The 23,541-nt window shown below is 53.9% G+C and overlaps 12 protein-coding genes across 12 annotated transcripts; 5 read left to right on the top strand and 7 right to left on the bottom strand.

Moving 5' to 3' along the window:
* Positions 1-122: 122 nt before the first annotated feature.
* N656DRAFT_775612 (uncharacterized protein) lies at positions 123-959 on the bottom strand. The gene has a single exon (XM_064814475.1). It carries the CDS (start codon positions 673-675, stop codon positions 520-522), a length of 156 nt encoding a protein of 51 aa, XP_064673242.1. The 5' UTR covers positions 676-959; the 3' UTR covers positions 123-519.
* Positions 960-1,934: 975 nt separating this feature from the next.
* N656DRAFT_391344 (uncharacterized protein) lies at positions 1,935-2,876 on the bottom strand. Its single transcript, XM_064809502.1, has one exon. The coding sequence runs from the start codon at positions 2,492-2,494 to the stop codon at positions 1,991-1,993; it is 504 nt and encodes a 167-aa protein (XP_064673241.1). The 5' UTR covers positions 2,495-2,876; the 3' UTR covers positions 1,935-1,990.
* Positions 2,498-4,141, bottom strand: N656DRAFT_775609 (uncharacterized protein). The gene is made up of 3 exons (XM_064814474.1): positions 3,858-4,141; positions 2,937-3,596; positions 2,498-2,869 (listed from the first exon to the last, which is right to left on the bottom strand). The coding sequence occupies exons 1-3, from the start codon at positions 4,007-4,009 to the stop codon at positions 2,848-2,850; spliced, it is 834 nt and encodes a 277-aa protein (XP_064673240.1). The 5' UTR covers positions 4,010-4,141; the 3' UTR covers positions 2,498-2,847.
* Positions 4,142-4,779: 638 nt separating this feature from the next.
* Positions 4,780-5,550, top strand: N656DRAFT_391208 (uncharacterized protein). Its single transcript, XM_064809501.1, has one exon. The coding sequence runs from the start codon at positions 5,011-5,013 to the stop codon at positions 5,440-5,442; it is 432 nt and encodes a 143-aa protein (XP_064673239.1). The 5' UTR covers positions 4,780-5,010; the 3' UTR covers positions 5,443-5,550.
* Positions 5,551-5,877: 327 nt separating this feature from the next.
* On the top strand, positions 5,878-7,175 carry N656DRAFT_765987 (uncharacterized protein; the record flags this gene model as incomplete). The annotated part of the gene is made up of 2 exons (XM_064813447.1): positions 5,878-5,946; positions 6,015-7,175. 2 exons carry the CDS (start codon positions 5,878-5,880, stop codon positions 7,173-7,175), a joined length of 1,230 nt encoding a protein of 409 aa, XP_064673238.1.
* A 1,683-nt stretch (positions 7,176-8,858) lies between these two features.
* Positions 8,859-10,223, top strand: N656DRAFT_765986 (uncharacterized protein; the record flags this gene model as incomplete). Its single annotated transcript, XM_064813446.1, has 2 exons — positions 8,859-9,026; positions 9,120-10,223. The coding sequence occupies 2 exons, from the start codon at positions 8,859-8,861 to the stop codon at positions 10,221-10,223; spliced, it is 1,272 nt and encodes a 423-aa protein (XP_064673237.1).
* An 818-nt stretch (positions 10,224-11,041) lies between these two features.
* N656DRAFT_391161 (uncharacterized protein) lies at positions 11,042-11,778 on the bottom strand. Its single transcript, XM_064809499.1, has one exon. It carries the CDS (start codon positions 11,465-11,467, stop codon positions 11,093-11,095), a length of 375 nt encoding a protein of 124 aa, XP_064673236.1. The 5' UTR covers positions 11,468-11,778; the 3' UTR covers positions 11,042-11,092.
* On the top strand, positions 11,580-11,999 carry N656DRAFT_391027 (uncharacterized protein). The gene has a single exon (XM_064809498.1). It carries the CDS (start codon positions 11,692-11,694, stop codon positions 11,908-11,910), a length of 219 nt encoding a protein of 72 aa, XP_064673235.1. The 5' UTR covers positions 11,580-11,691; the 3' UTR covers positions 11,911-11,999.
* An 89-nt stretch (positions 12,000-12,088) lies between these two features.
* N656DRAFT_765985 (uncharacterized protein) lies at positions 12,089-14,318 on the bottom strand (the record flags this gene model as incomplete). Its single annotated transcript, XM_064813445.1, has 2 exons — positions 12,089-13,973; positions 14,035-14,318. 2 exons carry the CDS (start codon positions 14,316-14,318, stop codon positions 12,089-12,091), a joined length of 2,169 nt encoding a protein of 722 aa, XP_064673234.1.
* A 1,723-nt stretch (positions 14,319-16,041) lies between these two features.
* Positions 16,042-18,575, bottom strand: N656DRAFT_391174 (uncharacterized protein). Its single transcript, XM_064809500.1, has 2 exons — positions 18,267-18,575; positions 16,042-18,154 (listed from the first exon to the last, which is right to left on the bottom strand). Exons 1-2 carry the CDS (start codon positions 18,468-18,470, stop codon positions 16,394-16,396), a joined length of 1,965 nt encoding a protein of 654 aa, XP_064673233.1. The 5' UTR covers positions 18,471-18,575; the 3' UTR covers positions 16,042-16,393.
* Positions 18,576-19,975: 1,400 nt separating this feature from the next.
* Positions 19,976-21,934, top strand: N656DRAFT_775602 (RuvB-like helicase 2). The gene is made up of 3 exons (XM_064814473.1): positions 19,976-20,148; positions 20,208-20,434; positions 20,505-21,934. The coding sequence occupies exons 2-3, from the start codon at positions 20,379-20,381 to the stop codon at positions 21,679-21,681; spliced, it is 1,233 nt and encodes a 410-aa protein (XP_064673232.1). The 5' UTR covers positions 19,976-20,148; positions 20,208-20,378; the 3' UTR covers positions 21,682-21,934.
* On the bottom strand, positions 21,777-23,533 carry N656DRAFT_391015 (uncharacterized protein). The gene is made up of 2 exons (XM_064809497.1): positions 23,494-23,533; positions 21,777-23,420 (listed from the first exon to the last, which is right to left on the bottom strand). Exon 2 carries the CDS (start codon positions 23,319-23,321, stop codon positions 21,873-21,875), a length of 1,449 nt encoding a protein of 482 aa, XP_064673231.1. The 5' UTR covers positions 23,322-23,420; positions 23,494-23,533; the 3' UTR covers positions 21,777-21,872.
* Positions 23,534-23,541: the final 8 nt, after the last annotated feature.

Raw genomic sequence — 23,541 nt, 5'->3', positions numbered from 1 at the left:
AGTAGCCCTCTTGCGAGGCGTCTTGGGAGCGGGCGAAGTTGGGCCAGAGGCGCCACCGTCATCGGCGTTGGCAGCACCGCCAGCCTCCTTGCGGCGGAGCTTCTGCAGATGCTGTCTGTAGTGGGAGAAGGAAAACAGTTAGCGATGCCGTTTATTCACTGCTGGAATGGAATGAAAATCGACGCGTAAAAATGAGAAGCAAGGCAAGGAGATTAGTACGAGATGGCTTTGACTGAGCAATTGTAGCCCTCTTCATGCATGTGTCTCATGACGGGTCGCAACAGGTCCTGCGAAGGCGGGACTTCTCTCAATATGGACCTGAGCAGAGCGTGGTCCGCGCGAAGGTCCCAAGTCATGCGGTCTGACATCTTGTCTGCCTGAGATGGGTGGTGGATGTGGGCTGAGGAAGTTTGTTTCGCGATCACAAGGGCCTCTTGAACTTTGGGAGAAAGTTGAGGTGGGAGAGAAAGTGCAGAGTGTGGAAAAGGGAAAAGGGAAAGGGAAATGGAAGAGGGAAATTTACATGGCGGCGCTTGCCGTATAGTGGTAGCCTTTCTGGGCCACACGCTCCACGACCCTGTCCCATTCGGCATTCGTGGGAGGTGCTTCGGCGATCAAGGCCTGCAGCAGCGCAAGATGCGCGTCATGATCCCACACCGTAGGCTGCTTGGACATTGTGATGAGCCTTGTAGGCGTCTTTGATGGTGTGTAGTTTAGCGATGAGAGTGAGGAGAGCCGGTGACAACGTGAGGTCTCGGAGCAAGACTAAGTCGGGTGGTGGAGGGCCAAGTGAGAAGAGATGGAGGAGAGGGAAACGAGGGGAGAGGGAAAAGGAATCTTGCGGAATGCGAGTCAGAGGAACTGGCAACCGGCTGCCGGTGCCGGCGCCGGCTGCTCTCGCCCAAACGTACGTGAGAGCTCCCTCGCTGAACTTGTAGCCCTTCTCATGCAAACGAGCCACAATGCGGGCCCAGTCAGCACCAGAAGGCCTCATTTGCTCGAGCAAGGCCAGCAGTATATCCCGATGGGTATCGTCATCCCACTGCTGTAGAGTGCGTTGCCCAGGCATTGCTGCTTATGGTTCGTGATGAGGAGACTGAGTTCTGTGAAAGCTGGTGTTCTCTGTCGACTGCCCCAGAAACGTCGAGTAACAAGGTGGTGACAAGAGGAAAAGGGAAAGCTGGGCAGGAATCTCGGAGAGCTCGTGGATAGTGCAAAGAAAAGCGGGAACAAAGGTCGCCGAGCATACCTAATCGCATTCCACACCATATCGTGACCGCGTGCTCTCATGAGACGGACCACTTCGACCTGCTGCTCCTTGGAGAGCGGCGGCTGGACCTGCATCACCGCTTCGAAAAGGTCCTCTCGAATTTCTTCCCACTTGGGCATTTTTGCGGATTCTTCGTCGCCAGGTAATTACTTTGCAGAACCAGTTCGGGAGGAAAATTGCGAGGGGAGAATTCGATGTGTAAAGAAACAGAATGGAGTTGGTATGGTCGAGGGTAGGTTTGTGCGAAGTTGGTTGGCAAGGAAGAAGAGGTTTGAATGTAGTGATAAACCCAGAAAGATGGTTTTGCTCCTGCACCCATAGGTTTGAAAAGCATACCTGAGAATGTCCCATGTGACCACATGGCCACGAGAGTTCATTTCTTCAAGAATGCTAGTCTGAATCCTCGATTGGATCTCTTGATCCTGCAAAGGCTGGATTGCACTGTAAATACTGATCAAGAGATCAAGATTGGCTCTCTCATCCCAACGAGTGGGCATCTTGACCAGCAGTAAAGAGTTGCTCGGAAATTCAGCGAAAAACAACAGGGTAGTGAAGAATCGACAGCTGGGCGTGCTTGACAAAGTTGAAGGGAGAGGGATTTTGAACAAAACTGAATGTGACAGAGATGAAGACCCCCACGCCTTGCTGGAGGGGGTTTTGAACTGTCTACTTACCGAATCGCCTCCCAGGTAAAAGTGTGACCGTGAGCCTGCATAATGTTCATGATGGTATCTTTGTTGGCCGTAATGCCCGAAGTAGCATCCAAGGCAACGGCCATGGCACCGAGGAGGTGCACATAGACCTCGTGGTTCCACTTGATCGCTTTCTCGCTGGACATGCTGGGTGAGTATTGTACTGAACAGACAAGGTAGTGGTGAAAGATTGGACAATCTCCGAGACCTGGTGGTTGTTCTGTGAGATGTTTGTTGCAAGAGTTGTGGTTTGTTTTCTGAAGCGAGAAGAAGTGGATAAATGGGCCAGACAGCAGAGCTCGACAGCGAGGGGCAGGAGGCGAGGGGTAAACAACGTGAGAGTGTGAGAGTTCGACGACAGACGTGTTTTGCGGAGCATGGTGATCTCGGCGTGGCTGTTGACCCGGGTGCGGCTGGTGATATCGGTGCGGCCGTTCATCTCGGCCCGTTGTTGTCTCGGAGCGGCTGTTGAACCCGGCGAGGCTCCGCAGTACGATCTGAGACGAACCCTTAACAGCGGGAACAGAATCATTTAGCCAGTAGAGGCAGTATCAAAACTCATCGATTACAGGAAGCCTCTTTGTGATTCCAGCTTCTGTAGAAAGCCGGCAGTATGTATCATTTCCTGTGGTTCAATGACAGTGGTCAAAGGAAGGCCGAGGACGCAAGTAGCAGGTAGCGATGTTGATTTTCTTGATCTCACCGAAGGAAAGTCAGCGAATACATGTGTACAAGGCGCCAAAACTCCGAATAAACCCCAGGGAAGCAGTCCCAAAACGAGTCCACCTCACAGAGCTTGCCGTTCAAGCACTTTGGCGACGACGGAAAGAGCCAAACACCCGAGACGCCCCACATATTGAACTTCGAAACGGATGGCAATACTGATTAAGCATCGCCGTAGGTGTATCTGCATTTATGTTAGCGCTGGGAACGCCAGGTGACACAAGGGGTGCTGCATGTTCAGGATGACGTACTCCGATGTGTACTCGCCGCCAGGTGTCGGGTTGTTGTTGACTGAGAGCCCACTCAGCACGGTCTCGTCTTCGATAGAAGAATCCTGGCTCTCGTTCAACCTAGGACGCTTGGCAGGCTGCTCTTCGAGGTCATCTTCAAGGTTCGGATCCACGGCAAGATCGTCGTCAGGTTCGGACATCTGGGCTTGAGGCGCAACACCCGGATTGGCAGGTTGGGCAAGATGACCAGGAAGAGCAGGATGAGGCGGTGCACCAGGGAGTGCTTGACCGGGCGGCATCCCTTGAACAGGAGGTGCATTCGGGATCTGCTGGGGTGCCCCGGTCACACTGGGGCCAGGAGGGCCGGAAGGAACACCGGAGACAGTAGGCACGCCGGGGAGGGAAGGAGCGCCAGGGACCCCGGGAGCACCAGCGCCCGGCGGGGGCGCGCCGGGGACAAGCGGAGGACCGCCAGGTGCACCTGGGGCCGCATTTGCAGGGCCCGCAACAGCAGCAGCAGCAGCAGCAGCACCGGACTTTTGCTTCTTAGGTCGTCCTCTACCCGGGCCGGGTCTCCGGGTGATGGGGTTCAGCGTCGGATCAATTTTCCTAGGGCTGTCGCCGGTAGCGCCATTGGTCTCTGCTTTGTTCTGGGCCCTACGGAGACCCTGGAAGTGCTGGCTGAGATAACACTGTCAGCCCAGGGTCGCAAGGTGGCGTTGGTGCGAAATTCCAATTATTGGTGCAGTTGTCATGTTGAAGACATCCCTCAGTGCCCAAATCCGAGGGGCTACGCAATTGAGATAGAAGGGTGGAGGTCGTCTCGTGGATTTCAACTCCGACCGACATCACATCATAAACCCAGATTCAGGGGAAAGCGAGACAAACGAATCCACTCAAAGGGCGACACCTCGGGCAGCAACACTGAGCAACAGTACTCACCGGCATCCTTCATTTGTGAAGCCGTAGCCCAGTGACCGCATGTGGTTGCCGATCGTGACCCATTCTGATCCGCTGATGACGCCGATATTTTTTACCGACAGGATGGTGAAGAAGAGGTCCTTGTCGGCCCGATCGTTCCAGTTCTTATTCATCATGGGCAGAGCAGGCGGTAACAGTCATGTCAGTCTGTAAGAGACTGCCGTTTACTGGTAGCTGGTAGTGCGGATAAGACTTGACAAAATTGCTAAGGTCTGCTAAGCAGAGATGGAATTGCGGTTTGCGGGGACGAGCTGCTCAAACAGCAGGATTCCAGCCTGATCATTCAGCCGGGGCCGAGGGATGCAGCCAATTGAAGCGTCCTGTTCCAATCAGAAACTGCAGGGGCTGGGGCAGTAGCTGCCTAAGGCTGGAAGGGAAGCTGCAGGATCATTGGTGCAAGTGGGGCCCCATTAAATTAGGTCAGATGATCTGGCGCAAATATCGCGACAGTCACACAGTGCAGGTTAAGACGCGGTGCCAGCCCGGCATAACGGCAGCTGTAGACAATGAAATCCTGCACCGAGATCAAAGAGCAATTGGCATTTTATATTCAATTGTTCATATAGAAACATTACAGGTCAGAGCAATCGTTGCCTCTGCTCTTGCAATTGAGCCAGACCTGATACCGATTCTAAGGTACACACACTGTAGCGGGCTCGCGTCAAATCCAATCTCTCCGTTCTCTGTACGGACTGTTGAACGGGCTACGCTCTGCCAGCTGTCAGGCAACGCTCAAGTCACATACATACGACGTGGGGGAGGGGGTCGAAAAGCCTGCAGGTCCACGCAATTGCGGCAGCCTTCCAGAGCGCCAAAGCAAAAACTCTGCCAGCGTCAAATGTCTCTCAAAAGTCGTGACATCCATGCGAACGCCAGCCCTGAACCGCGGGCCCATCTTCCGGATCTGGATTCGCCAATGAAACGCCGCAGGGTCCGGCGTCCGCTCACAACCCCAACCACCCGCATACCTGGACAGATGGGTTGGACGACTGCGACTCATCATGCCGGCAGCACTGCACTGACGACAAAATTCTGACATTGATCCCGATCTTCCCTGGCTGCCAAGTGATGCCGTCCTCTGACTGGCCAATCGATTTTCTGTCCAAATGTCCTGATGTCAGCCTGTCAGAATTTCTCTGTCTATCTGCCTCCTGCGACCCGACCTTCAGACAGGGATGGTAGAGCCTGGTGTTACACTCGAAGGCAGGGGCAGGGATGTGCGTGTCTTGAAAGAAAACGAAAGCACTTTACGCGGAAGTGCCGCGGTGGCGCGTCGCCTCGTCCTTCAACCCACCCTCCTCGCCGAGTCGGAGCCCAGTCCCTTTTGTTGAGTTCCCCAATTGTGCGGATGACCAGGCAACCATTGCCGTGGCAGCCATCGCAGGGGGGTCAATCCTGGGTTGATCAAAAACAAGACATAGGAGAAAAGAATGCAAGGAAAAGGAGGTCTTGGTGGCGCTTTCATGCTTTTTCATGCATCTGGCTCCCTTTTTGGAGGGGGCAAGACTGCTTTTTGGACTGCTCAATAGAGAGACACAAACGATAAGCTATCACAATCGCAATCAATCGCCTTGCTTTCTTCTGGCCCAAGGAGCACCGGTCAAATAATGCAAGCTTCTGCTCCCTTCTCTGATACTCCCCACCCAAAGCCAGCCGCCCGCGGTCCAACCACCCATACCAAGGCCGACAGCTGCCCTTTTTAGTGAAACAGGCATATAATATCCGGCAGCCTCACCGTCCGCAAGGTGACTCACTTCTCTGCAATCGAGCAGTGGAATTTAGCTTCTGTGATTCTTGCCACAGGGCATACTTGTAGCGGTCAAGCCCATCTGTTCGGGCTCATATTGAGTTGCTGACCCTTTTCACCCCAAATTCTCGCTCTTCCCCTCTTCTCTTGGCTGTGTTGGCCGCCTGCACTCGTCGGATCTCTTCCTCGTTCCAGCAGGCTGTTGACTCGTGGGCAGACCGCCAGCTTGCCACCATGTCGAACAACGATAATGCCATGGCCCGATTCCTGTTCGCGATTCTGCAGCAGAAATGCCTCAAGGATGTAAGTTTAGTCTGAATGTCTTGCTGATTCCGGACTGAACGGCCGGCCAACTGAACCTCCGAGATCAGATCGACTGGAACAAGGTTGCCTCTGATCCGGTCCTGGCTCAGAAGATCACCAACGGCCACGCCGCCCGTATGCGGTACTCGCGGTTTCGCGCCGCCATGCTCGGCCTTGAGCCGCAGCGGCGTAACCGCACCAACCCAGACAAGTCTCGTGTATCCAAAAAGAAAAAGGATGACGGCGTGAAAGTCAAGAAAGAAGACGGCGACAAGAGCACCGACAACGTTGAGATCAAGCGTGAGGACGAGACCACTACCGCCCCGACTATCAAAACCGAGCGACGAAGCATTGCCGAACCGTCTCGAGTTGCATCGCAGCCTCAACCCCGAGTGATGTCGACGACGCTGATGAATTCTAAACCTGGACCTGGACACTCGCAGCACAATAGCTACACACAACACCACCCGTCCTCGATTCTTTCCGCCGCCTCTCCGAACATCAAACAAGAAGGCCTTCCCGCCAATGCCTCACCGGCCGCACCCATGGCAAAGCCTTATCCGTTCGGGATTGCCACCACAGCCGCGACGACTTCGCCGTCGCCTGCAAATACGGCAGCGACATCAGCATTCAATAGCAACCACGCCAACTCCCGAAGCCAAATGCGCCTCCTCACCCCGTGCAGCGATTCGGACGTAATGCAAGGTAGCGGCAACGGCGGCGGCTTCATTTCACACAACCCAGCAAACGACCTACTCCATCACCAGCAGGCTAACAACAGACCTCACCAGTCGCCAGCAGCCTCAGCACCCCCGTCGCCTTTTGATTTTGTTGGCTGTGATGTCGGGGCCGGCCACGGGTCCGGCTCGCCATGGCATTCCCAGCATCATTATCCTACCCATGTCTATCACGGCCATCCCAGCCCGGCGTCCGTGTACTCTGCCGGATATGCCATGGGTACTGGTGGTGGCGGCGGCGGCGGCGGTGCCTATGGATTGGATACGTCCGCTATTACTGCCAATAATGCTACTGCTCCGAGCTACATGGGGTTTTGCGCGGAACACCCCCATCACAGTCATCAGCGTGAGGAGGAGGGACATGATTTGGGGTTGGGATTGCATACGGGCAGCATGTTCCGGGAGAGGGAGCTGGAAATGAGAGTTGGAATGGATACTCTTGACAGTCAGGGATCTGGAGTCAAGCACGAATGGGAGGCTGGGAAGTACTAACGGCTTTGGCGTCGGAGAGGTTGGTTGTCCCGGGAGCGCTTTGGATACGGCTCCGTGTTATTGCAATCTGCGGTGGAGCATGAAGCGCGGTCACCTAAATTGGATTAGATGAGCTTACCCTTCCACTGTTCTTCTGGATGGACTTACATTTCCTGTTTTCTGTTCTGTCCTTGTCATGATAGCTAACAGGGATATCCTATCTGGCTACTAGTGTTCTCCGCTGGCCGTGCGAGGAGGCCCTCTCTGCCGGCTCACCTGATGTTCAATAAACATAGACAGGAATCCTGTTATGAAGGCGGTAGCACATCGACTTAGGTTTACTTGACTCTTACCAGCAGCGGCTCGTTTGATTCCTCGAGGCTATACTCAATTGCTAAGGTCATCAGCCAGGACGGCCATGGACCCTTTTCACCTCGCACTGCCAGCGGTTCTCATATCCAGAACATGTTAGCGCCGGGTGTTCTGCTGACGTTGCAAGCCTCAATTCGAGGCTTGAAGGCGGCAATGTATGTGAACTGTCTTCTCTTTTTCTAAACCCCCCAAGAGATACTTCAGTGCCAGTCTTGTCTTCAGGTTTTCTTGGACTTGGTCTTAGTGTCGCTGTCAAAGCCAGCCTGGACTCAAGAATATCCCTGGTGGTTGGGAACATTATTATGGTTTGGACGTCGCTACAAGGCAGGGGTCAGAGTGGAATATCTTCAGGAAGACTACCATTCTTCTCCTACCAGCCAAGTATAATCATTGCTTGATTCATTGCCTGGGTGAATATGGCTGAAGGAGATATTTAAATTCTTAGGTATCATCAGGTTCCCTTTGGAGTGCCATGTCGGCTCACCAGCACACTCCTTTAGAACTCGACTGATTCAAACATCGCTTCGGAATATTCAGTCACCAGGCCACCGTTCGTTGAAATTCACCTCTTCATGTTTTGATCAGTCGTGCCGAGAAACTCAATGCTCCGCCTTCGACGGCCAACCTCGACGAGTGACCTCGACGAGCCGCAGGTGACTCCCTCGCTCTCGCCAGACCTTCCACCCACCCATTCTCTTCCTCCATTTCTCTTTTTCCTAAACCCAAACGTTACCCAAACTTCCTTTCTCCAACCTCGAAACAATCCAATTTCTCTAGGTTTCATCACAGTGGAATCCTAGCGATCACCATCTCATCAATCGATACATCGAACAACGACCTAACTGATGTTCAAGGTAAGTTGCCCGACGCGATCCCATTTATTCGATAAAATCATGACGTCTTCACAACTGCTTGAATCCAATCTTTCCTTTTCATCCCTACAAGAAACAGAACGCGTCTCTCATCTGCCTTCTTCCCACCTTTGCTCCCACAATTTCCTACCTAAACTCCCGCGTCACCACTTCACCTACAACCTTCGATCGCCAGAAGTCAGAGCAAGGAAAGCGTCATTTCAACCTTATGAAGCATTGGGATTGTTTGCCCTTTTCGCTCTGAAAATACGTTGTGTTTTCATGATCTTCTGAGGGTCGCGACTCCTCTTCTTTGACTCGGGACTCCTGCCACGGTCTTGTGAGCTTCAAGTTGTGGCAAGCCATCACAGACGCAATTATGATTCGAGGGCTGACATCACGATTAACCAGATCATAGGCATCTGCCAGAAATTCTTCGATCCAAATCATCAAAGTCATCTCTGAGAAAATAAACGACAAAATGCCTCCCAAAATGACCGTCGCCAGCGACGCGGGCGAGCGCAAACAACCCACTCCGCAAGAGGCCTACCTGTTTTACACCATCCTCAAGTATATGACAAGCAAGCCTGTGGTCGATTGGCATGCTGTTGCAGCCGACAACAATTTCAAGAATGCTGAGACCGCAAAGGTATGATGCCCTACTGAACCCAAAAGTCGATTGAACTTGAGTGGCAAAGCTCAACCCAAGAGAACGTGTTGCTGACGGCTTTTCATAATAAAGGTCCGTTTCGGCCAGATCAGGAAGAAGCTTGGAATGGAAAGCTGGTCGGCCACTGGCAACGGGACCAAGTCGAAAGATGTTAAGGACGAAGACCATGATGATGCCAATCCTGGCGATGTCAGCCCCGTCGACGATCTCGGAGCCGCCATGCCTTCCACCCCAACTGTTGGTCGTCCCAAGAAAGCGGCGGCATCCTCCTCTGCCCCCACTGCCGGCACTGGTGCAGGAGTCAAGAAGAAGCGCGCAAGCGGCACCAGACGTGCCACCAATGGCGGCGGCCGAGGCCGCAAACCCAAGTCCGAGGCCATTATCAAGGCTGAAGATGAGGAAGATGACGATATCAACAACGACATGAAGGTCGACAGTCCCGTTGATCGCAAGAATGGAAACGGAATGGGCATGTTCAAGCTCGACAGCCCCGTTGATCACAAGAATGAAAACGGAATGGGCATGTTCATCAAGTCAGAGTTCATGCCAAGTGAGCCTACCGCGCACCAGAGCTTTGAGCCCCCCGTTACCGTAACCCACCCGAACCCAGAGTTCATTGACTTCCCTGTTCAGCTCCCCGCCCTAGTCCTTGAGCGCCGCGCCATAATGCTCAAGGTCCATGGAATATGGGACGTGTCGCCTGTCGAGCCGCAGATCCACACTCAGTGGCTGGCTCGCCTGCCGGCCCATATCCAGTCTCAGTTCTACGTTCAGGCAGAGAAGTATCACGCTCGGATCATGGACATCGACGAGGAGCGGGATTATGACGACGCCTTCATCAAGCAGCAGCTTCTCAAGGAGCTCTACGGACCTCCTACACTAACCAAGCCCGAGGCCACCACCACGGCTGCCGGCGCTGGCAATATGAATGGAGGCTATGGAGGCGCCTCTATTTTCGGCGGCAACAACTCGATGCGCGCGGGCAATGGCAATTATGGCATGGTCGGCCACGAGAATCAGCCGCAGCGCCGCGTCGATCTGAACTCAATCCCGCCGCACCCCGATTACATGGAGCGTCTGCAGCGCGAGCAGGAGGCTCGTGAGAAGGAGATCCGCGAGCTGGACGTGCGGACGATTTTTGGCAAAGATTTGAACTTCGATGGCTGGCATGAGTAGATTGCTGAGCCTACTACCACCTGGTCAGTGGTCGTGGCTCTGTCATCTATCTCAAGTACCTTGAAATGATTTACGACACACAACAGGGGCATATCAGATGAGTGTTGGTCACATGAGTCGGGCCCCTTCCCCCAAAAGTTACCCCTTCCCCTACACCTAACCCCCACCCCCAACCCAACACAGACACACACACACACACATCCCAGTACTCGGCAGACGAAGCATCTCACGGGATCTGTTCCGAGTCTCTTTCTGCTTTTGTTCTTTGACGCTCAAACATAACGCATTTGGTGCTGGCATGCCTGGATGGACGGAGGGAAAGAAGGGACGGAAAACCTGGTCATATCCATCCCGCATATCTCTCCGTCGGCAATGTCTCATCTCATCTTCTCACTGGGACTCAGCAGCACATTCAGTTTCTGCTTTTTCTTTCTTTCTTTCTTTCTTTCTGTCTGGTTTTCATTGATGGATGGATGGCGGCTTACGGCTTTTGAGGACGGTGGTTTGTTCGTGGAAACTGGTCTACCACACACACACAAACACAGGATGGCATGGGATGGCAACGGCGTTTGCATAGTGCGCGCGGCCTGGTGTGCCCCACGGGCATGGCATGGCAGCCATAGGCACCTGTGGATGTATGCTTGGTTTTTTTCCAGGGAAACAGATGAACATAACGACCTCACCGGGACTTTACAGTTAGGCCCATCAGCAGCAAGCGGACTCGAACCCTCCTCGAGACTCCTATACGTGTGTTAGGTACTTAGGAGGCTAGGAGTAACACTCCGGAATTTCACTCCCAGCACAACGTCATGGCAAACTATGTGATCATGATGGGGATGTGATTTCTTGCCAGCAGCCGATTGGCTTTCTTAGTAAAACTCAACGTCCATCCACTTGAGTCCTTGACAATGTGACCTTGGTACGGTATCCTCGACCGTTCCCCTTTGTTTCCCTTCTCCCATCGCAAGGTGAGCCTTGTCGCTCTCTTGCAGCATTTCCAGGTGAAAGTCAGATATACACATACACATTGCTTTCCCTTCATCCATCTCACCACCCATCCAGCTCCATTGTCCCGAGCTTGCTACCCTCCGCTGGCTGCTGAATACCCCTTGCCGCGTTCCAACGCGAAACACATGAACCACATCAGACAAGATGATAACTCCAGCGGAGCCCATCCCATTAGGGCGCTGCGAGCCACCTGGGTTGGGGGATATCATTAAACATGACACAAAGACAAAAAACATAGCTGAATCAGCAGGAGAGAACCGGGGGACACCCAAGCACTTACAGACAACTCGGTACAGGATTCACAACAGGCGCTGGGTCTTGGCTTTGCCGAACCCAAGCTACAGTAAACATTTCCCATCCTGTCTCATCCCAAGGGAAAAAAAAAGAGTTCATAAACCCTGCTATCCCCACAGTAGCTCCCAAACCTCGGACCGAACCTAAAATCCGGCGTAAGGAGTGCATGGAAGGTGAGCAAAAAAGACATCGCTACATAGGTATCGTCGCCCGCTGTCCATTAGAACGCCTGCCTGCCTGCCTGCCCACGCCAGCGAAGCCTGTCCCCTTTCCCCATGCTAAGAAAAGTAACGAAAAAGTAAAAAAAGCAAGCAACGCTGTCATAATACATGGAATTGTATGCATTCAGAGTACTGAAACTGTGGTGAATGCACTGTATTCCTGACGATGTGCGAGCCCAACGCGACCGCGCGCTTCGTTAAGAGGTCGTCGCGAGGAGGAAAGACGGGTGTTTGGTGTGACATGAGGGTTAGAGGGTCGGAATGTCGCGCGGTCGAGTGGGGTAGGTAGCACTGCAGGAGTATCGATGTAGCTCGAGAAGGCAACGATGGACAACCAGCTCATCAAGCCCGTCCGTTGAGAGGCCGGCCCCTATTCCGGTCCCTATCCCGGTCCCTATCCGGATCCTTATCCCTGTCACGGCCCTTATCCCTGTCGCGGTCCCTATCCCGGTCACGGTCACGGTCACGGTCCCTATCCCGCTCTCGCTCTCCATTCCGGTCCCTCTCCTGGTAGTCCTTAAGCTTCAGACGAATCTCGGGCGACCACTTGACGCCCTCTCGGTCCGCCCAGCGCTTTATGATCCCCAAAGCCGCTGTTACCACCTCCTCAACGGTCGTCCATGGCCCAACAACAATCTTCATCCTCGCATCCTCGACCCTCTCCAACAGGCCCGCGGACTCGACCCACATGTTGTACCGGATCCGGCCGTACTTAGCCAGCTTGGACACGGCGACGCTCGAGCTCATCAGCTCCATGGTGTGGATGGCATTAACGATCTGCTCCAGGCAGATGACGTGCATTTGGACGGCGAGCGCCTTGAGGGCCTTGTCGCTTTGCACGCGCGATTTGAGCTCGGCCAGGTGCGGCAACAGCGACTCCCATGCGGCCACGTCAAACACCTTGCGTTCGAGCTGGCGTGCCTGGTTGAGAGAGTCGAACGCCACCATGTACGCGAGTACCATCTCAAAGTGTAACGCCATGGCGCGGCGCTCATCGGCCGGGGGCAGCGCCGACGACGAACCCCGTTGGCCTCGGAAAAGGTCGTCCCGCGCGTGCTTGAGCTTGCTGCCAAGGCGCTGGTACTCCCCGTGGCGTTCTTTGTACGATTCCGCTTGGGCGAGCGTCTTTGGGTCCATGGGCTCAGAGCGGGTGGGGGGGCGCTCTGAGGTGCTTGGAGTGAGGCCGGTGGTAGTCCCGGGCGTGTTGCCTTGGCCCGCTTGGGATTGGTTTGATGTCACGCGTGACATTGCCGTCGCGCCTGGTTTAAGAGGAGTGGACGGACCGGCAGGCTTTGCTGCTATTACATCTGTTGCTGTCGTCTTAGGTCGCTTAGATGCCGTAGATTCTGGGACGAGATCATCAGCTGGGCGCGGGCGCTTTTTAGCGACCACCGGTGGGGGCGTAGCTTCTGAGCTCGTGGAGCGCTCTTTCTTCTGTGTGTCCTTTTCGGATTTTGAGGGAAGGCTCAAGAGCTCCTTTGCCCTCTTTGCAGTTGCTTTCTTCAGTTTCAGAGTGACAACCAGGGACGGCTTAGTGGGCTTCTGCTCCTCCTCCAACAGGACCGATGGGGCAGCCACTATCGTCTTCCTTGCACCGCCTTGTGAATCTGAAGGCTGGCTGGAGACAGTCTTGGAGGGTACCGGCTTTCGATCCCTGCTTGCAAGCGCTTCCTCGACAATTGGGGGAAGGGTGGGTGAGAGCAAAGGTGGTAACTTGACCTTCTTCAGCTTCTTGGTCGGGGGAGGAGGCTCTGCTTTTTGCGACTTTGGCGCCTTTTCGACTGCCTTCTTCTTGGGTTTACTCTGTTTCCCCGCCTCGTCCTCGAACAACGAGGGGTGGAGCGGCGATAATAACTCTGGCAGGGACGACTTTGACATATCTGGTTTCCGGGGTGTAGAAGTTCCGCTGTCTGACCGGATCCGGGACCCGTTCACCTGGATTGTCGATCTAGGGGAGGAAGAATTCTCTCGATTTCTCTCCAGCGACGACGGCGCCAGTCCGTTGGTGGTCGGATGCAATGTCTCGCTCCTTATATCCTTGGGCGGTTTCCCATTTGTGCCTTCCCGACTTCGAGGTGACTCCGGCACGCGCAGGCGCGCCTGATCAGATTTCGAAACCGCCGGCCCATCTTTACTCCTCTTCTGTGGTGGCTGATTCGCGTCGGTGTCTACACCGCGCTTCCAGTTTTCGGTCTCGGGCTGCGATTTCTCTTGGGAAGTCTTACTCCTGTTGACACCGTCAGTACTCTGCCGCTGGTACACCCAGTCCCGCCCTCTCCTCCACATACCTCTGTCCGTTCAACTCTGGCCGTGGTTTCTCTTCAGGTCGTGTGGTCTCCGGCCGTGGATCTGGCGGGCGCTGCGCATGCGACTTGTCGCTTGTCTTTGCATCTGCCTTCATGCTATCATCCTTTGGCAAGGCTGGTGGTGCATGAAGCGACCCATTCGTTCGACCATCTTGCCTGACCGCCAACTCTCTCTCGCTGGGTGAGGCCGACTTCTTCTTATTCTGATAGTCAATCAATGACAACTTCTTCTTGACCTCGCCCTTGGCGACCACTTTGGACGCCATCTGAGGCGGCTCTTCGCATATGTTGAAGACGGCCCGTGTCAATAGTACGCCACGCTGCGCGTCGGATATATATGTCATGTACTGCAGAGGGGCGCTTGCGCCACTAAACCACCAGCCGTCCGGCTTGGGAAACCGACGCTCGAGGGACAAGGAAAGATGGTGCGGGCGGTCTGGGAGAATGCTCTGGGCCACTTTGTCTGCATCTTTTGCCGCTCCATCCATCGTTTCTTTCATTGCCGGGACATTGGATTCGTCAAAGAAAACTGGAGTCTAGCGTCCACACCGTCGTTGCAGATGGACGTCAGCGGCTGGGGAATCGGGTCGTGCGTCGGTGAGTGGGTGCAGAAACCAATCTCAAAAGTTTAAGATCGGCCGAGGCACCGAAACCCGTGGATACTGGTTAGGTAGGGTATTCCCCCGGGGCCTGAGGAGAGGTATACGGCCGAGCGTAGCCGCCCAAGTGTACTGAGAATTGCCGTTTGCGCGCGCGATTGTCTGTCAAATTGCAGCGTTAGCTTCCCGTATTGAAGATTTGCTCAACCATCGCCATAACACGACTGCGATCAAAAAAGGCGAGTTCCTCGCCATGCAGCAGGGCAATTGGACACGGCCGCAAGACCCAAGACATTTCGGAATAGTACACAACGTACCCGAATCGAAGAGCACGCGCCGCGCGCTTTCCTGGAGTCGCAGCGGACGGCCGACGCAGCTGGAGGAGTGTTCGGCACCGCCTGGCAATGCTGGAGTCGCCCTTCTCTTGCCTTGCCTATCCCAGCATCCAAGCCGCGACCTTATCTTTACGGACGAGACGCGAGCACTGCCCTCAGGCGGAAAGACGGCAGTGGGCGTCCGCATACCACGGCGACAGTCAATCGGGCGGACCAGAGACGTTATGGGGTTCCCGGTCGAGGTGCGATGTCGCCACGAGCCGGCTCGATGCTTGGTATCGGAATGCGCAGATTCGGAGGCGGTGTTGCTACGGCTCGGGATGTGGTGTGGGTGCAGGAAGCCGAGGGTGGGATTGCCCGGGGTCGCGAATAGTGGAGAGCAGGGCAGCGGGCAGCGTGCAGGTGGTGTGGTCCACTGGTCTCCGGACAGAGAATCCCTGCTTGAGTGCAGCACAGCAGGATATCAACTAAATAACGTCCGGTACTGGCCTGTAGCCCCAACACGAGCAACCACAAACAAAATTCCTTGCCTTGCACAACTGGTTGCCTTCACTGCGTCTTTGTCTCCCCCCTCGCTGGCTGAGACAATCTTTGTGTGTTCTTTCCGACTTGGTACGGAGTTGCTGGTTTGCAATCTTCCGGGTTGGTCGTCTGCCTCGCTGGTTGGCCAAGGTAACGAATGGGATACTTGGCAGCGCCAGTGATACCAGCCCTCCGTTTGCACAGCTGGGCGCAAAAGGCCATCAATCGAAAGTCTCCCATCTGATTCGAATGCCACACCACCAGCAAAAGGTGACTCAGCACTGGCAGCAATCAATGTATGTATTCGTAGGTATCAGTAGTCACATAGTTGGCTAGGTTCCTTCGCTGATCTGTTAATTACGGGCTCATCCGATTACCCGCTTGTGGAATAGTTTCTGGAAGAGTTCCTATTGCTCAAAAATGTAACAATACAGCTCCGCAGATCGCCGGTCTTAAGTTTCTACAGGAATCGTGTTCTGACCCTCATCATCACATGCGGCACACCCGAAAAGCCGGGGTCCTGGTATATCCGCTCCTACGTATAACGTGTACATACATACAGTACCCTCTATAGGAACCTATGTTACCACCACTTGGAAGCATCCGCAGTGTCAAACTCCTCGTGTGATCGCCCACGAGAAGTATGTATGCACCAACAAACTAACCTAACAAACCCAGAACGCTCTTGGGGTACCAACGCTCTCCTTCGGCCAACATTGAATGAATGTAGTCATACACACCTAACAGACACCGTTAGGAGTGTGTGCATCCCTCCTTAAGTAGCTCGCCCGTCTGATATGAACGGGCTTGCGGAGGCGAAATGGACCTGACAAGAGGGCAATCCCTTGTATCGCAAAGCCAACCACTCTTCACCCCAAACAAGCGCTAATCCGTCCTGGCAACAATCGTCTGCGCGGCGCCGTTCGGGCTCGAATCTGGCCTCCTCCGCTTGTGAGATACTCCATTGCTCCGGAAGTCCGGCACCAGTTCCAGGTGCTCCTGGAGTGCGGGGAGCGGTGTCTCGGCAGTATCCTCATTGCCGTTGACCTTCCCTTTGAAACTCTGCACCTGCTCTTCAAGGGTCTTGATCCAACCGTTTAGACGCTCGACTAGGGCTTTCAGGCGGGCAATGTCGGCCACAATCTCGCGCGCGTTCGGGTAGATCAGCTCTAGCTGGGCTATGATGTGCTCAGCTAGAGACTTGGTCGACAAGTTATTCCAGCGCATATTCAATACAGAGACCAGATGCGACAATGTTCCGAGTTGTTCATTGAAATCTTTGCTGTTGGCCTCCATGGTCTGACTGATTTGATTGACCTGCTGGCTGAGCTCGGCCACTGCGGCCTTGGTTGAGTCGAAGTCGGTTCTGATAGCATTCACCTGGAGGTTTACTGCATCGGCCGGGTTCGCAGAATTCGCCGAGTCCATCTCGGTAGTACTCGGACGGCCTCCATCCGTAGATGCTCCTTCCAATTGACTGATGCGCGCCTCATGATTCCTAGTATTCTGTTCTAAGTTGTTCACCAGGCCTCCAACGGTCGTCACGACCCTGTTGGAAAAATCTTGAACCATATCAGAAAGGGAATTATTCTTCGCCTTCAGGTCGTCCACGCTTAAGCGAAGGCCCTCGACATCTTTCCGCAGTCGCGGAAATTCATGGCCGTTTAGATTTTCCAGGTTTGATTTGAGGTTGTCGACTGTCATCATTTTGATACGCCAGGTTGGAAAGTCATGTAGCGAAACATCCGCCAAGGTGTCGAGGGTCTCAAGGTCTATGTTCTCGACGATCTTTCTGATACATTGCAATTTCTCGGTCTGGTCGTCTAACCGCTGAACCTGTATCGCTATGCTCGCGCATAGGCTCGCCGTGTCTTGGCCGTTCTGAGCCAGCCTTGCAGTGATCTCGTCCACCCGCCTCGTCAAGTCAACGAGGTCGGACCGCAGTCCTGAGCTTCCCTGTTGTATTAGGGTGGATACTTCCGAGGTCGAGATATTGCCGGTGCTGTTGTTTTGTCCAGATACTTGTTGCTCGACGATGGTTTTGATTTCCCTGTCCTGCTTTGAGAGTTGGGCCTGAATGGTTTGGTTGGATTGCTCTCGGGCCTTCATTTCCATTTTGAATTCGTTTCTCATCTTCTCCATTTCCTCTCTCAAACGCCTTGCCATCTCCCCCTTGAGTTCTTCTTGCTCTTTAGAGCGCTCGGCCTGCAATTGGCGTAGCTGCATCTTCAATTCATTTATCTCGTTCTGCTGATTTTTCAGCGTCTCGCGCTCCTTTGGGAACTCTGGCGCAGCCGCCGGTCTGTTTCCGTGTTGTCCGTTCTGAGCCCATGAAAGATCGAAGATGGCAGATGCAAAAGCCTCGGCCGTTTTCTCTGCCTCGTCTAGTGCTTGCTGTATCCGCCTATCCAAGGCTCGTACCTGTTCACCATATTTGCGCCTATGCATGTTTTGCAACTCGGCTACAGAAGGGAAGTCTCCGTGTTTGACCATGGACTTTTCATAATCCGCTTGTCTTGCTCTTAATACTTTGTCCAGAGGGTCACGCTCAGACCTGAGCCGGGCTACTTCGATGAGCGCCTTGTCGTGGGTTTTCCATAGCGCAAGAATTTTCTCCCGTGATATTGAACTATCACGGCTAGCGCTCTCTAGCAAAGATCGAGATGCCGACGCTGAGCATATTAGTCAGAGGCACCTCACCATTTGGAGCCAGCAAGTGACGATTGGGATACAAGTCCTAGGTACAGCTGATACTCACCTGCTTTGGAGCCTTGTTCGTGCACAGAACTAGGCACGGCAGAATCGGACTTTGTCCGTTTTGGAGGCAGGGGATCTCGAGAAAGATCGGATGAGTGACGCCGATCCTTCGGTGAGTTGTACCTGTCCTCTTTGCTGAAATCGGAACTTCTCCTTGGAAAAGGCTCACGGCGCCGATCGTGAGAATCGGTAGGACGGCGGTCATCTTCCAAAGGGCGCCGTGAGTAGGCGTCCGAGGATCTGTACGACATGGTGAACCGGGTCCCAGGCACGGGGGCCAAGCATCAACAAGCAATTGCGCTCCCCAACATGCGACAACAACAGCCAAACCGGCACGTGATGGTCGACGAGCAGCGCCGAGACCAGGTTCGACAGTTGGTGTCTAATGTCACGAAATGACGGTGGAGTAGCTCTTACTACGTCTTATACGTAGCAATACCTTGCGGCGACTCGGTCTGGGCGGTGTGACTTCGCGACGAAGTGCGTGGAAACCTCGGCGGCGGATCCACAAGTGAATTTGGGGTCGGCGAAACACGTCGACTGCAACCGTTGCTAATAAAAATCGTCGAGAGTGAGGATGTGGTGGCCGATTTGAAATCGAATCCCCTTTGAGCCTTAACCATGGAAGGATCACTCTATGACAGTGCAGTGGTCGAATCGGAGCATGGGGAGAGTGAGTAGAAAGTTGGGTTGGAAGAGCTGGAGCTTCGTTGTATTCACGCGCTTAAAAGAGAATTGGGTGCTGTGATTTCTAACCTTATCGAATGCTAGCTTGCTCCGATAAGAAACCAATATACAAAGTACAAAGTACGCTGGTTAATGAATTCAGCAAGGGCAAGATGCAAGTATTGAGTACAAAATGCTACCTAACTGTATAGTACTGTATTAACATTCTTTACACAGTACTACATGCAAAATGAATTCTCGAACTCCAAGAATTGGTACTTTGCTTACTACACCGCTGCACTGCACACTACTGTACTAATAACTGACTTCATAATGTTCCGCTCTTCGGCGACCGACATTCGGGAAAACGTGACCAAAGAAGGGAGGACTCGGCGACACACTCCCGCAATCGAACAAGGTGACCCGGACAGCCTGCATGTATGCCCTGTACATACGGTACTGTCCGTTAGTCTCGGCGAGGCAATCGAGCCATCTACTGTATGCCGTACGGTACAGACATAGGTACGTTCGGTACTATAGTGCAACTGAATCTCTCGGCTGGTGTGATGCGCATGCGGTTGCGTATGCGCGCGCGATCGCATCCCCGTCCCTTGAATCTTAGTCCTCCTCTCTTGGGCAATGTCGCAAAGTACAGCGCTGCGAAAGCAAAAGCGCGAAGATATGTTCGCACGTAGGCAACGCTAAGTGTAATCCAAACTATTCCCAGTACTCCGTAGCGCGGGGTAATTTATGGCAGGTCCCTCTCATCGAGTGGTAACCTACACTTTGGCGTCTTTGTGTAGAATAAGGCCGTCTACATGATGCAAGATGACCTTGATACTACACCCTAGGTTAGCTTTGTGTGTATGAAGATGAAGCCTGACAATTGAAAATCGCTGTGGTCGGTGCTTCCTATCGCTAGCGAAACGGCGTATTCATAAGTGTGTGTAATTACTCCGTACAGTAACTTGATTATTGGAGAGAATCTTGATTTGCACGAGCACGAACCAAGGTTTTTTACACACCAACCACACAGGCGCCATGCTGCGGCTGCCCTCCACTTCTTCAGAGTGCAGGCTGTCCCCTAACCCTTGGCCTCTACGGATACCAACTCCCTCCAGTGGTCTCCCATCAGCCTCGCGAATCTGATCTGCCCTCAGCACAACCACCTACCAGACGTGACTGATACTCGGCAACAGCCCGCGCAAATGGCTGCTGTAAGCACCAGTCCATAAGACCGTTAGAGTCGCAAATGAACTAACACATAAGGTTCCAGCCCGTCGTAACCGTCTCGGAGAGCAAAGACCTTCGGGGTCTCAATCTTATCGCGGCACATTCCCATGTGCGCGGACTCGGCGTGGATGCAGATACTCTAGAGCCTAGGGCATCGTCCCAGGGGCTAGTTGGCCAGGAGAAGGCACGGAAAGCTGCCGCAGTTGTGTTGGAGATGATCAAGCAGGGCAAGATTGCCGGGCGCGCCGTTCTGATTGCAGGGCCTCCCAGGTTCGTTGCAGTGACTCTGCTCCCGAGTCATCTTGGCGGTCTTGATTGCTGACTTGCCGCCGCGTTACAGTACCGGAAAGACAGCAATCGCGATGGGAATGGCTCAATCGCTCGGCTCAGACGTTCCATTCACCACGCTCGCCGCCTCCGAAATTTTTTCGCTCGAGATGTCCAAGACTGAAGCTCTAACGCAAGCTTTCAGGAAGTCGATCGGCGTGAGAATCAAAGAGGAGAGCGAAATAATGGAGGGCGAAGTCGTCGAAATTCAAATTGATCGGAGCGTCACTGGCGGGGCTAAGCAAGGCAAGCTCACCATCAAAACGACCGACATGGAAGCCATCTACGATATGGGCAGTAAGATGATTGACGCCATGACTAAGGAGCGTGTGATGGCCGGCGACATTATCTCCATCGACAAGTCATCCGGGAAGATCACCAAGCTGGGCAGGTCATACGCAAGGTCCCGTGACTACGACGCCATGGGAGTCGATACAAAGTTTCTACAGTGCCCCGACGGCGAGCTGCAGAAACGCAAGGAGGTTGTGCATACAGTGTCTTTGCACGAGATCGACGTCATCAACTCCAGGACTCAGGGCTTTTTAGCCCTGTTTTCAGGCGACACCGGTGAGATTCGGAGCGAGATTCGAGACCAGATCAACACCAAAGTCGGAGAATGGAAAGAGGAGGGCAAGGCAGAGATTGTGCCTGGTGTGCTGTTCATTGACGAGGTGCACATGCTCGACATTGAGTGCTTCTCGTACATCAACCGGGCTCTGGAGTCGGATCTGGCTCCCATTGTCATCATGGCGAGCAACAGAGGGCACTCCCGTATTCGGGGGACGGATTACAAGAGTCCCCACGGACTTCCCCTCGACTTTCTGGACCGCGTCGCGATCATCAACACCCATTCTTACAATGCAGACGAGCTGCGGCAGATCCTGTCCATCAGGGCTCAAGAAGAGGAAGTGGATCTCACACCTGATGCGCTCGCACTCCTCACAAAAATAGGCCAGGAGGCAGGTCTTCGCTATGCCAGCAACCTCATCACCACCTCGCAGCTCGTCTGCGCAAAACGGCGTGCCAAACAAGTCGGGGTGGAGGATGTCCAGCGGAGCTTCAAGCTCTTTTATGACCCTGCTAGAAGTGTCAAGTTCGTCGCCGAGTCGGAAAAGCGGTTGATTGGCAATGATGGCACTGTTGATTTTGCCGCCAACGGCAGCGCTGGGGAGACGATGGACACAAGTTAGATTAGTTCTGGGGATTACAATCGCAGGCGTTAGGGGGGTTGGTAAAATTGCTTGGGCGGACACGGCTGGTGGGCATTCTCAATACCTGTGTAATAATCACATAGAGCAGAAAAGAGCAATTGTTGGTCAAGGTGCGGCAAGCCATGTGTTGGTGCTATGCAGCAATTCAAAGTACAGCTGCCCTTGTCATGTCATATAAACGTCGCTACTCTCGTCCAGCCGCGTTCGTCACCAGCTGGCCGGAATTCTACGCCCTCACCAAAGTAACCCGCGTCCTGCCACGCCTTCATGGTAGGTCCATCGAATGGCCCTTGAGTACGGCCATCGTCACGTCCGTCTATCCAGCGAAATTCCCACATCTTGGCCTCTGTTGAGCTGCCCTCCTCCTCTTCCCGGTTCGCTTCATGGGGCTCAACCCACTCCTCGCCAGTCTCATTGCGATACACTCTTATCAGCCGTTCTCTCTCCGTGTCATAGATATTAGGGTAGTCCCTCTGCAAGAGCCTGTCTGCAGCGTCGGCAATGGCGTCGATTGCCTCCTTGATCTTGACTTGCTTGGGATCCTCGGGCTCCTTATCTGCGTCAATATCCATGGCGCCCTCACCGCCGCCACCGATTTTTGTCTTTTTCTGCTTCCACTTGGGCACCTTTCTAGGTTTGGTCTGACCTCTCCTGAGTCTAGCCAGCGCATCCAGAGCAGTCTCACCCAGCTCCAGTCGGAGGATGAGGGATTTGAGCAGGTCCGCTGTCAGTATGCTGTCGTTTTCGCGCTCACGTCTCCGCAGCTCGGCGTCGCGCTTCTCCCGTGCGGCGGCCGCCTTCTTCATGTCTTTCTTGCTGACGCCCTCAAGCCACCGGTCGTGCACGGCGTCAGCGTCGGCCGCCTTGCGGATGTAGTTGCCTGCCTCGTCAAACGCGCCCTCTTCTTGCTCTTGGCGCATGTTGAAGGCGTCGATTTTGGGCGCATGCTTTTTCAGACCCCCTGCGCCCACCTCCTCGTCCACGCCTTCTTCGGCGATAGCGGCTGCAATGGCTTCTTCGTCGTCGTCATCGTCGTCGTCGTCATCGCTGTCGTCTCTATCGTCTAACCGTACCCTACCGCCGCTTTTGCTGGTGCTCTCCTGGCCCTCAATCTCATCTTCAGCTAGGAATCGGACCTCCTTGTTTTTCTTCCCAGCTTGGCCACGGTTGGTAGTTTTGTTCTTTTCAGCATCCGAATCGCCAAACATGTCGACTTCGTCGTCCTCATCGCCGTTGCCACCAGCAGCGGGCTTAGAGTTGTAGGCGTCCATGGCATCGGCAAAGTCAACCTCTTCGGCCGGTTTGCCATTTTTTACTCGTGCCTCAGCCCTTGCTTCGAAGGTCTCATTTTCGGAATCTGACTCGTAACCATCAATGTTTACCGCACCGCGCTTCGTCGCCCTTCCAGAGGTGCCAATGACGTCGGCAGCGAGAATTCCATCGTTTTCTTCGTCATCTTCATCCCGCGCGATAGGCGCTAATGCTGATGGATTGCGAACATCGAATTTGACTTTCTTCCTAGACGTAGAATCCTCGTTGTCGCGGTCTTCGCCGTGATGTTGCCGCGTAAATGCCTCCCCTGCTCGTTTAGGACGCGCAGCTGAGAATCTAGATGCCATGTTATGAGGGTTTGTAAGAGGATTTCTTTTCGAATGGTTTTCTGGGACCGCGTCGTTTGCAGGCTGGAAAGGGAATGAATGAACGACTATCAGGAGACTCTGAGAGGGAGCTTTGACGTCAACTCAACTATCAAAGTGTGGCTGGTGGCAGTCATAACAGTTGTACAAGTACCCTTGCAACACGGAAACCTGCTCCTTTCGACAAACAAAGTCCAATAAC

Source organism: Canariomyces notabilis (genome assembly GCF_033297395.1).
Source record: "Canariomyces notabilis strain CBS 508.74 unplaced genomic scaffold N656scaffold_3, whole genome shotgun sequence".
NCBI lineage: Eukaryota > Fungi > Ascomycota > Sordariomycetes > Sordariales > Chaetomiaceae > Canariomyces > Canariomyces notabilis.
The sequence above is the reverse complement of the archived record's forward strand: the minus strand, read 5'-3'. Positions and strand labels throughout refer to the sequence as shown.

Coding starts and splice junctions, on each gene's coding strand:
- N656DRAFT_775612 (XM_064814475.1), bottom strand. CDS start 675: ATGTCCAAGCAGCCTACGGTGTGGGATCATGACGCGCATCTTGCGCTG.
- N656DRAFT_391344 (XM_064809502.1), bottom strand. CDS start 2,494: ATGATTCTGTTCCCGCTGTTAAGGGTTCGTCTCAGATCGTACTGCGGA.
- N656DRAFT_775609 (XM_064814474.1), bottom strand. CDS start 4,009: ATGAATAAGAACTGGAACGATCGGGCCGACAAGGACCTCTTCTTCACC. Junction 3,597..3,857: donor TTCACAAATGAAGGATGCCG/GTGAGTACTGTT, acceptor GTGTTATCTCAG/CCAGCACTTCCAGGGTCTCC. Junction 2,870..2,936: donor GGCGGCGAGTACACATCGGA/GTACGTCATCCT, acceptor ACATAAATGCAG/ATACACCTACGGCGATGCTT.
- N656DRAFT_391208 (XM_064809501.1), top strand. CDS start 5,011: ATGTCAGCCTGTCAGAATTTCTCTGTCTATCTGCCTCCTGCGACCCGA.
- N656DRAFT_391161 (XM_064809499.1), bottom strand. CDS start 11,467: ATGTTTTTTGTCTTTGTGTCATGTTTAATGATATCCCCCAACCCAGGT.
- N656DRAFT_391027 (XM_064809498.1), top strand. CDS start 11,692: ATGGAAGGTGAGCAAAAAAGACATCGCTACATAGGTATCGTCGCCCGC.
- N656DRAFT_391174 (XM_064809500.1), bottom strand. CDS start 18,470: ATGACCGCCGTCCTACCGATTCTCACGATCGGCGCCGTGAGCCTTTTC. Junction 18,155..18,266: donor CGAACAAGGCTCCAAAGCAG/GTGAGTATCAGC, acceptor TCTTTGCTAGAG/AGCGCTAGCCGTGATAGTTC.
- N656DRAFT_775602 (XM_064814473.1), top strand. CDS start 20,379: ATGATCAAGCAGGGCAAGATTGCCGGGCGCGCCGTTCTGATTGCAGGG. Junction 20,435..20,504: donor CTGATTGCAGGGCCTCCCAG/GTTCGTTGCAGT, acceptor GCCGCGTTACAG/TACCGGAAAGACAGCAATCG.
- N656DRAFT_391015 (XM_064809497.1), bottom strand. CDS start 23,321: ATGGCATCTAGATTCTCAGCTGCGCGTCCTAAACGAGCAGGGGAGGCA.